We start from the raw sequence: 12,093 nt of genomic DNA on the forward strand, positions 1-12,093 counted from the left end.
CAACTACTGGCCGTTAACCTGAGAATTATTCAATATAACACTCATTCATTCATTTAAGCATTTATTTCCAGGAGCTCTTGCTTTTTAGGAATTATGTTCTATATGAAAGAGACAAAGAGACAATTCAATCATATATGTGCCCTAAAGAAGCTTAGAGTTTACAGGGTAAGACAGATTAGTAAGTGAAAATTTTACCTATACCTAAGAAGTTCATAAATACTGTATGCACACAAGGCTATGGGACTCGGGTACAGAGGAATGGAGGAGACAGAGCTGAATCCATGTTGGTAGGTGGGCTACAGGAAGAAGGGAAGTAAGTAATGGCTTCCAAGAGAAAGTGATGCTTGAATTGCCCTCTCCATATTCCTTGCCCATTGATCACTTCTACTGCTCACCCCAGGACCGCTTCTCTCCTTTCTGGGTAATCCAACCACAACCTCTTCTTCTCTTACTACCTTTTACATGGTTGATTCCTAAAGGAGTACCTCCAGCTCCATCTCCCTGTTTGATAAAACTCTGAAGTTAAGGGGAGAAAGGAGTGTGTGTGTGTGCCTAAAGGTAACCACCCAAGAACCGGAAAAGTAATGTCTTGGAGGCCAAAGAAAGAGAGTTTCAAAGAGGAAGTAGGCATTAGGGTTGGATGTGAAAAGAAACGAAACGTGTGCTTTGACTTTGGTGGTTAGACCATTGATATACTTGGCAAGCATATGTGAGAGAAACAGTGGATGCAGGACTTGAAGAAGACCGATGAGGCACCAAATAAACTCTGCTCATTTAAGACACATCTGAACAAGGAAGAAAAGACAAGACCATAGGAGGAATTGGATTAAGGGAGTTTCTTTGATACCAGAGAGAACCATTTTCATGCTGAGGGTATAGCATTAGCAAAAAGGTTGCAGTGGAACATAGAGGAAGAAATTTGATGGAGTAGTCATCAGGGTTGGGAGGAAAGGACATGGAGCCCTTGTGGAAAGAAGAGCTTTTTCCTGCTCTGAGGCAGGAAGGAAGTGGGAGGTGATGGGTGGGGATGACCAGGGCGTAGGGAATCCACTTAACACTGATCACACACTTACTCTCTACAGTCTCCCATGTGGACCAAAAGATGAGCAAGACACCATCCCTGTGCTCTCCTTTCTCAAACATTCACTTCATTTAAATGAATTAATGGATACTTAACCTTATGCTCCTTGTAATTCAAACATGCCCAGCAGTAGCTTACGAAGGGCACAATGCTGGGAACAGGTACTCCCCGAAGGACTCAACCACTGACTTTGCTCAGAATTGGTGGTGCATGATGATAATAAAAATTAGGCTGACTTTCAGTCAGTTTTATGATCATCTTTAAATCATCTGTAGAAAGTGACCCTCTTATCACTTTCATCTGAGCTATATATATGCTAACACATATATATGGAATATAAAAAAAATTGGTTCTGAAGAACCTATGGGCAGGACAGGAATGGAGATGCAGACATAGAGAATGGACTTGAGGACACGGGGAGGGGGAAGCGTAAGCTGGGATGAAGTGAGAGAGTGGCATGGACATATATACACTACCAAACGTAAAATAGATAGCTGGTGGGAAGCAGCCGCATGGCATAGGGAGATCAGCTTGGTGCTTTGTGACCACCTAGAGGGATGGGATAGGGAGGGTGGGAGGGAGGGAGACACAAGAGGGAGGAGATATGGGAACATATGTATACGTATAGCTGATTCACTTTGTTATACAGCAGAAAATAACACACCATTATAAAGCAATTATACTCCAATAAAGATGTTTAAAAAAACAACAACAACATGTAGGGGGATCCCGTAAAAGCTCTTACCTCTCCTGAAGTCCTATGGGCTTAATTTTGAAAGGAGAAGGGCAGACAGAGGTGGTGGCTTTGATCTCAGGAGTGTATTGGCCTTGAGGGTCCACGACCACATTCAGTACCTTTGGAACCTGCTCAGGTTGGACCATACTGTTGGCTGTCTTGGCCTCAGCCTGTGCTGGCTGTAATGCAATGGGTGATAGGTGGATCTCCTGATTTTTCTCTTTATCTTGTCTCAGGGAAAGCTGAAATTTTTCTTTTAATCTGTAAAGAATCTATAGAAGGAGATATAAAGGGTTCCTGTCACATTTTTTCATGTTCAACAACAAAGTATGATCTCCTCCATCCCAACCTAGAAGACAAACCAAAATAAGGTTTGATGATAATACAAGTAAGGAAAGCTTTCTGGGATGATTTCTCAGTTTTATGGTATTGAGGATTTTCCTCAAAAAGATATGCTATTTGTTTCTAGTTATGGAGCACAAACATAGTAAATATATACATACATAATCTACTCCTCAAATATAATTCAAAAGCAAATATGGCTAATTTTATAAAAGTGTCAGATGTCAGTTTGATCACATGTAAGCTCTTACTCAAAGTGACTGAAATGGAAAACTTATAGAAGGAATAGCCATGAAATGGGGGTTTGTGGCATGTATAGAAACAGAGATTTGTATCCAGTACAACAAATACTTGAAAAAAATTAAATTTAGGATATGTGTCAAAGAATAATTTGGGCAACCAGCATTTCCTTTCTTACCCCTTGCTCCTTTAAATTTTTAATGCATGTAGAAAAACCGCAAAAGTATCATGTTCCTTCATTCTCAGAGCTCTTTCTGGAATGGCTAATTCAATCCAGAAAACTTTTAAACTTCTAAAAGAATTAGACTGACTTTGCTGGGACACTTCAGCGGACCAAGTTTGTCCTTCCTGTCCTCAGTCTTCCCTTTTTATCAGCCTTCCCCCTCCCCACACCTTTCTCTTCTTTCTTTTAAAAATACTTATTAACTGTTATATTTTTATATATTTTTAATTTATTTTATTTTTTCAGTTTTATTAAGATATAATTGACATGTAACATTGTACACGTTTAAGATGTACCGTGTAATGATTTCGTATTTTTTCTCTTTTCTTGATAATAACTCCTTTACTCCAGTTCCTACAGAGAGTAGATGTCCTTGTGTTTCTTCAAGTCTGTTCTCAGGGAGGTGATTTGATAAGTTATTCAAATGAAGTGGTGACTCAACCTGTAATCTGCAATTATAGCCCTGATGACAGCAGCATCGTAAAAAACCTTAGGCCAATCAAACTCCCCTGTTTAATTTCTGGAGTCCATTAGCTGAATGACTTATTTTAGGGGAGAGAGCAGTCCTGGCACTTGTCAACCACATTTACTCTAACTAGACTTGAGGCTAATTTTTTCTTTCCAATTGCCTTTAAATTCTAGTCACCTCTATATTTGAAATCTATTGAAAATATATAAGATTGAAATATATATTTTTTCTTGTTAAAGGATGAACACTGATGAGAATTTATTTCAGGAAAATTTTAGAAAATATTTGTCCAGTATTCTCAGAATATATTGGTAAAGAACAGTGTATTTGACAAAATATGATTATAAAAAAAGAATCAAGATGAAATAAAAACACAACAATCTAAGATGAGAAGGTATCAGACTGAGATTAAGAAGAAAAGAATTCAAAGAACTGGAAAGTCAGCAGCAGGGTGTAAATCTTCTTTTAAGCAATAAAGAACAGAGCTGACAATGCAGAAAATACAGTCAGTGGTGGATATGGCAAAGTTGAGAGACTGCCTGGAATTTATAGGATAAACAAATGAAGATGAAAACAAGAGAAAAGACGGGATATGGATGTCAGAGAAGAGTCATGGTAAATAATAAACAAGAATAAATGAGAGGGAAGCAGGTCATTCAAAACTATTTTTCAGTGCCCACTTACGTTATGCCTTGTGTGAGGTACAGGGTATTCCGTTGTGAACAGAATAGAGTGTACCTTGTTCTTATGGAATTTAGGGATATGGAATGAAAAAAGTTCTTAGTTTTATTTTTTTTTAAGTGTGTCAATTGAAAGAAGAGCAAATGTGAGGAGAAAATCGAGCAATTTTTGTGACTTGAGAAAAAACGAACACTACTGAGGATGCATGAACCCCGTACCTAGATAAATTGACGTTCATGGGAGTAAAGCCAACAGAAAGAATTTCTCAGATACACAGCATCTCAGAAAATATATTACCTGTCTACTTTTCTTGAAAAATTTTACTCAAAATCATGAGAAATATGACTCAGAATAAAGAACTGAAGAAGTAGAAATTGTAATATGAAAGGGAGCTCTGGAATTATTTAAACACAGAATGAAAATGAAATTTAATTATGTCTCAGTTCCAACATCTCAGGTTGTGATAACAGTAAAGAAGTTTGAGGAAGGCAGAGAAATAAAAAGTAGGGGTGAATGTATGTTAAGTGACTTTTTAGTTAGGGATACAGAGGGAATGGGAGTTAGAGCGGTCACTAGAGGTCCTTCTGACCTAATTATACACTAAAGAAATTGCAGTCTAGCTAAATAACGTTTAGCTGCTGGTCCAAAGTCAGCAGTTAGCCGTGGCAGAGCCAAACTCAAAGGCAGCTCTGCCTCACAGGCCTGATCACTTCCCACCCCTTACATGCTCTTCGCCACACCATCCTTCTTAAAGATTGACTCTGAAATCACATCGGCTGCCGATGTGATTCTCACCACTGGGTTTCAACAGCACCAAATCTGAGTATATCTTTTGTACATTGAAAGCTCTCTTTAAGGAAAAGGACTCTATGAACATATAAGGTGTAACTAGATATACATATTAAAATACTGAAGATGAATACCCTTAGCCCGTGCATAATGCCTAAGGATGGGGAGGTTTTTTCCAACTTACTGCTTCTTTTCAGTTTCTATAACCCTCAAAAGGCAATTTGCCGCCATTCTGCACAAACACAAACCACACTAGAACGATATCAATCAGATGACACATCTGTGTTAAGCTAAATACCTAATTACTAAAAAGATGAGGCAATTAGAATTTAAGGCGGGACAGCTTTTTATGTTTTTAATTGTAAGCAAGTTATTTTCCTGAATGAGAAAAACAGACATATCTGTAACTTTACAAAAATATATTTAATAGAAGATAATGCATATATTGTATATTCTAAGTTTTTCACATCTAACTGTAATATGTAAATAAAACACTCACTTGCCTGTTTACATTTGGGTTTTGGAGAAGCATATTTCAAAAATGGAAATGAGAAAGCCAAGAAAATGTCGACCATCTCCCTAGTTCCTGACAGGTGACTTTTATGATGATGTTAGTATAAAACTAGTTCAAGTCCAAAGTCCTTCTTTACCATTCGCGAGCTTATGTTCTTGATGGAGAACCTTTGCCACATATTTTACAGTCATCTGTTTACTTTATCTCTGTTTAGAGGTCAATTTTTTAATCTCTATCTATGTAGTACGTGTAAAAACGGATTTATACATCTTTAATTAGGGAAAAGCAGAACTTGGAGAATATACAGTGCTTCTGAGACACTTTAAATACTCAGCACAGAGATTTGGGCTGTCTGACAAAATGTGGAAAGAATTGGAGAGGTTGCTACTTGGCAAGAGAGCAGTTGTCATGGAATTAAGCTCTAACTGAGTGTCTCTCAACCGGCAGGGGTTTTGCCCTTCAGGGGACATTTGGTAACGTCTGGAGACCTTTTTTGGTTGTGGTACTGGGGTGTGTGCAGGGTGCTACTGGCATCTAGCGGGCAGAGGCTGGAGAAAATGCTAAGTACCCTACAGTACACAGGACAGCCCCTTTCCCCTCTGACAGAATTATCCAGTCCAAAGTGTCAGCAGTGCTGCTGTTGAGAAACTGGCATAAGGGACCTTGAAAATAATCTGGTGTAATCTCTTCACTTCACATTTAAACCCAGAGCGGTTGAATAATTTATGGTAGGTTAGAAATGAAGTCTAGGATCTGGGCTTCCTGACTTATGCCTGTAACCATTATACTCTACTCTGTCTTCTAAATCCCCACAGCTTTCTTCCCAACCTCTTTTCCAAAGCCTCTGGAAAAGTGATGTCAGAAATTTTTCTCTGCACAGATAAAGATCCGGAATATACCATATGCATGTTTCTCTATATGAATGCACTTTGTTTCCAAACTCAACCTAAAAGCTGCCATAGGAATGGCAAGCAGGCTCAGTGGCCATGGCCCACGGGCCCAGCCGCTCCGCGGCATGTGGGATCTTCCCGGGTCGGGGCACGAACCTGTGTCCTCTGCATCGGCAGGTGGACTCTCAACCACTGCGCCACCAGGGAAGCCCACAAGTCAATATTTTTGACTTTCCCTTTTAAGAGCTTGTTGTTTCAATCTTGGGATGCAATAGAGTCACTTGGTAATTTGAAAAAAGAAAGAGAATGGAATATTGAATGAAAGGATCTGTAAAACTCAAAACTATAGCAGGAGAAAAAAATAATAGCAGGAAGAAGAGAATCAGAGAAACACAGAAATGAGAGGAAGCTAAAAAAAAAATCCTATAAAGTTATTTTGCAGCTTATAATTTTCATTTAAAAAATCTTACTAAGTGGTACACCTTAAATTTACATAGTGTTATATGTCAAATATATTTCAATAAAAAAACACATAGGTGGGTAACACACAAAACATCTGTTTGGATTAAAATATGTTCAAATCTCAAAATGATGCCACCAACTAAGAGTCATAGCATTTGTCCTTTGCAGTAGTTTATAGTTAGTTCTGAAATAGTTCATTCATTCATTTCTTTTAGTTTAAATGTGAATCAATTGCTACTACGCTCCAGAAACAACATCATGGACGCAAAGATAGCACACAATCCTCGCTTTTGGGAGTTCACTGGCTTCCAGAAGAGAAAGATGGGTAAAAATGATGTCCAGTACCAGATACTAGGTGCAAAAACAGAGATGTGTCAACAGCAGGTATGGTGTGGTACACATTTATCACCTCTGTCTGGGTTGAATGTCTCTGATTAACACAGGCATTCCCATTTATTCCTGGACCCCTTTGTGGCCAGAAATAGATGTTCACAAGATAGTGTGACAGGACTGGAAGAAACTAACAGTGTGACTCCTTTATACATGAGATCACGGTAAAGAGCCCAGCCTTTTAATCCAGATAGACTTGGGTTCGAATTCCAATGCCTCCCCTCAGACACCCACACACATATACCCACCCACTGCTTGTTCTTGGTCAAGTCACTTATCTTCTCTGATTCTTGGTTTCCTCTTCAGTAAAATTAGGAAACTAAAATACATTAAGTGTTTATACATAGGGCCTATAATTAATAATACTGTATTGTATACTTAAAAGTTCGCTAAGAGGATAGATCTTACGTTAAGTGCTCTTATCACAACACAAAATAATGATAATAAATAAAGAGGGCAGGAGGAAACTTTTGGAGGTGATATATGTGTTCATGACATAGCTTGTGGTGATGGTTTTATGGGTGTGTGCTTATCTCCAAACTCGAGTTGTTTACATTAAACACGTACAGCTTTTTGTATGTCAATAAAGTGGTTTTAAAAATACATTGTTTAGTACCAGGCAGTAAATTTAGTACCAGTAAATGGCAGTAAATTTAGTACCAGTAAATGGCAGTAAATTTAGTACCAGTAAATGGCAGTAAATGGAAGAAAATAATCATTATTATTGTTATTATTATCTTTCTTATTATCGAGAGGGTTGTATTTTGAGCTAAATGGTTTTTATTAACCAGAAAAAAATTGAAAATTAGTTTGAGACATGCCTACTTTGGTAAATGGTTCTGTAAACAAAGCGTTTCAGCTAGGAATCTAGTCCCATTTTCCTCAATCCCTAGGAATTATACATAACATATTAGAAAAGTATGGCTATTTATGTCCACCTTTGACATGCATTTTCTTTGTGATGCTTGGGCTGTAGTAGGTAGTCTGATAAAGAATTTCCTGCCTCAGCTACCAAGACCATGACTAGAGAAACTCTTTGGATGACACATGAATGGCTCTTCTATGGGTCTAACAAGCCAGAGCTTTTATTGACCCAAACAGCTCTTTTTTATGTGTTTTCTAAAATTGCTTTTCAGTAGCAATCTGGTTTTAGACAGCTCTACCTACATTCCATAAATACCTTTTCACTTGTTAATAAACCTCTAAGTGCACTGAAGATCTAATGTAGTTGATAAATGGTGTTCTTTCTATTATTTATTCCAACTTAAGGACTAATTCTTCTTAGTAATATATTCCTCCACCTAAAACAGACTGAATGGATTGGAAGTGGCCCACACATTTTTTCTTGGAAAATTGTATTTGTCTATTTGTTGCACCACCCACTCTACATTCACATTTGAGAGGTGCTAAATAAGTCACACATTTGAAAATGTCATGCATGTCTAATTTTATGCCTGGCAACACACATTTTTTCTTAAATTTTAAGGAAAGTAAATAATATGCCACATTTCAAAAAATTTGCCAAGGCTTACGTTATTGTTACAGAGCACATAATCCTCCATGACAGCAATTCACCTATATAATTTCATAATAAAACCACATGCTTTTCATTTCTATGATATGAGAAAGGCTTGGACACAAATAATGGCATTCGATCTTTCATAAACATAATTAATGCCAGAGGGAAATTTCTGAGTGATATCTTTTCCTTTGCCATGGAATCAACAAAATTATGGGAAACAGAAACCAGAATACACTTGTTTGAAAAATCACAAAAGTGATAGTATAACTATTACTGAGAGATCCAAGGAAAAACTTACTTTAAATCAAGATCAGTATCAAAAACATTTGAACAAGTACAAAGATAAGCTTATTTTAGAGAATCACATTTGACTAGCCCTTAAATGTGAACTGTTTACTTGTCAGTGGTTAAGCTGTATCAGATACATTTAACTTCATCTTAATCCTGTCTATCAGGTAGTATTTATTTTTCCATCAATATTAATTCCTTTCTGTACTACTGGTTCCCCTGTTATTTTATTTTATTTTTTTTTGCAGTACGCAGGCCTCTCACTGTTGTGGCCTCTCCCGTTTTGAAGCACAGGCTCCAGATGCGCAGGCCCAGCGGCCATGGCTCACGGGCCCAGCCGCTCCGCGGCATGTGGGATCTTCCCGGACCGGGGCACGAACCTGTGTCCCCTGCATCGGCAGGCGGACTCTCAAGCACTGCGCCACCAGGGAAGCGCCCCCACCCCCCGTTATTTTTAAAGTGACCCTTTCACATTAAAAAGTAAGAGAGTGTTTGAAATATATCATTCTACCACTTTTATTTATTCAAGAACTGTTGGAATACAAATCAAAATGTGTTTCTTCTCTCTCACTACTCGCCATCTCCAATGCATTCCTCTCCCAGGAAATGGAAGCACCACCCATCCAGGTAGTCAGTCAAATAATGTAGGAGTCATCCTTCATTTTTCTCTTTCTTCCTCCCAGAGAATCAGTACACAGCAAGTCCTGTCAGTTCCACCTGCAAATAAATCTCCATCCTTCACCCCTCTCCATCTACACCACCACCCTCTACTCCGGGCCGCCATCATATTTCTCATCAGGCTAATACAGTAGCTGCCAGAAGGGTCCTCCTACTCCCACACTTCACCCCAAGCTCTGTCCCCAGCCACTTGCCACCAACAGAGACCACAGTCTTTTAAAATATACAAATCAGATCACATCAAAGCTCTGCCTAAAACACTCAGCTTACAGCCTTCTCCTGGAAACCAGCGAGGCCCAGCTGCCCCACCTGCCGTATCCTCTGCCAGGGAGCCCCTTCCCTACATGTTCGTATGTCTCAGATGTCTCCGATTGCTCCACTACCTGTTGCTTCAGCTCACTATCATCTCTTCATGGCCCTTAAGGCTTTTGAGTTTCTACAAAATTAATAAACTTTATTTTTTAAAAGCAGTTTTAGGTTTACAGAAAAACTGAGCAGAGAGCACAGAGTTCTCATATACCGCCTCTCCCATAGCTCCCTCAGCAGCTTTCCCTGTCATTAACGACTTGCATTCGCATGGCGTACTTGTTACTCTTGAGCCTACTCTGATGTGCTATCGTTAATGAAGTCTAGAATGTAGATTAGGGCTCACTCTCAGTGTTGTACATTCTATGGGTTTTGACAAATCCCTAATGTCATGCACGCACCATTACAGTATCATACAGAATAGTCTCACTGCCCTAAAAGTCCAACTATTCATCCTACAGCTTCTGGCAACCACTGATCTTTTTACTGTCTCTATAGTTTTGCCTCTGGCAGAATGTCATATACTCGGAATCACAGAATACGGTCACTACTTGATTTTTTAAAATGTTAATGTAATTACTGTCTGGGTGCCCCTCTGGACTATAGGACTCATGAACACAGGGACCTCATCTGTCTTGTTCCTTCCTTTGTCCACAGGGCCAACAACAGGCTCACAGAGAGCCCTCTGCAGGAATTCCTGGATTGAATGAATGGATGAATCTACCTACCAGCCCAGTAGGGAGCAATCACCTACACACTTCTGAAACATTCCTTTCTCAGTTTGTTCTAGTAACTTTGGGGTAGCCTTATTTAGATTTTTGAATTTTACATGGATGTTTTGCAGACACTGGGAAAGGAAGAGTTAGTTGTTCCCTGGCCCCAGGTAGTTGAGGGTGTGGCTACTACAAGTCCTGTTACTACTTGCGATCAGTATGTCAGGCAGGAGTTCATCCAGTCATGGTGGATACAGGGGCGCTCCCTGAGCTGGAGATGCAGAATCTGGAGCATATCTAACAAGTGAATGGCAACCTCTGCTCTGTCTCTCTCAGCCCTCTAGGACTCACCAGCTGCTCCAGAATCTGCTTTCCCACTTTCCTCCTTGCCTTTGCTCTTCTGAATTGTAAGTATTTACTCCCTGAATAATCTCTATTTTTATCACTCTGTATCCCTTTCTATCTTCCCCTTCCTTCCAACGTTCCAAGCAGAAAAATACCCTAATTGTGACTTATGAGAGGGAGGGCAACACTTGAGATTTCCTTTATTTAAAAAAGAAGAACCACATATTTTAAAACACAATGAATCATAACAAGGAACCACACCCTCTCTACCTAAAAAATGCCCAGAGGTCTCTGCCAAAATTTCCATAAAACCTCCAACTTTCATTAAAATTATTTACCCTTAATCTCCACTATTTAAGATATAAAAATCTTAAATTATTCTTTTGTTGATATTGTCACAATTTTTAGAAATCTCCTCTCTTAGTGCCTGGCCCATAGGAGATGCCTCTAAATTCATGATAATAGAAGCTTTAGAGTGCATGGGAGCTTGCTACTTTCTGTATTTTAGATTCTAGAAAATATGCCCATCTTCACGCTATTCAAGGCCTTAATTGTTTTATATCCTTCAAGTTGAGACCCACTCAGCCTCTTGTTTTCCAAAGGGAGCCCTAACCTTTCTAACATAAACCTCTTCCAGGAGGAGGAGCAGAAATAAACAAAATCCATTAAGACACTTCGCAACACTATTGCTTGTGGGAAGAATAATTAGCATGATGTCTTTGGGGGTGGCTGTTAAAAACTAAGGAAGGAATGTTTTTAAAAATGTGCAAAATTAAAAAGAACATAGCACACAGGAAGAAAAGATATTAAAACCCATCTGCAAACTTCAAATATTTTAAGTTATATCACAGAATTTTCAAAAGAATAGGAAAATCTTATCATTCTATTAGAAAGGTAACTGTTAACTCATTCAGTACCAAAGAGCACTGCCTAGTCTAGTGTGTTTAGGTTTATTTGGGGTTCTATGTTTTTAATATGAAATACACTTTTAAAGTCTTCATATCTATAATTTGTAATTTACAGAGCTATTTGCAGTGTATTCTTTCATACTTTTACATTATTCATTCACCTAAAAAATTAGTTGATTATGGATTGTTTAGCCCTTTAGCCTATAATCATCTCCTTTTCATGCCTGGAATTTCATATATTACTTTCAAGGCCCTTTAAAAATAAGAAAACCTTATTTTTACTCATTAAGAAGTAAGCTTGCCCCAAGACATATTTCTTTATAAAATTTTTCCCAAGTTGCACAAAGATAATATAAAAGAAGAAATAAAGCAAGTCCAAAGTGTACCCATGAGACTTAAATGGCTTTGAGGATTCCACTGACCTCGGTAAATCACTTTCTAAAACTTCGTTCTCAGGGTTGATCAAGTTACGAAAAGCCTCAGTGCAATTACAGCCTTATTCTTCAGGTCAGAATC

At 38.5% G+C, this 12,093-nt stretch overlaps 1 protein-coding gene across 2 annotated transcripts in view; it reads right to left on the minus strand.

The window, feature by feature from the left end:
* PTPRR (protein tyrosine phosphatase receptor type R) overlaps positions 1 to 12,093 on the minus strand; it is a 256,860-nt gene that overhangs the window by 89,677 nt on the left and 155,090 nt on the right. For both annotated transcript variants that reach the window (XR_003791223.1, XM_029206395.1), the window contains exon 8: positions 1,827 to 2,089. Coding sequence is in view for 1 of the 2 variants with exons in the window: in XM_029206395.1 (XP_029062228.1) it covers positions 1,827 to 2,089 (263 nt within the window). In the remaining variant the exon portion in view is untranslated. The remainder of the gene's footprint in view (positions 1 to 1,826; positions 2,090 to 12,093) is intronic.

This window comes from Monodon monoceros, unplaced genomic scaffold (assembly GCF_005190385.1).
Source record: "Monodon monoceros isolate NGI ecotype Baffin Bay Population unplaced genomic scaffold, NGI_Narwhal_1 Super_Scaffold_6, whole genome shotgun sequence".
NCBI lineage: Eukaryota > Metazoa > Chordata > Mammalia > Artiodactyla > Monodontidae > Monodon > Monodon monoceros.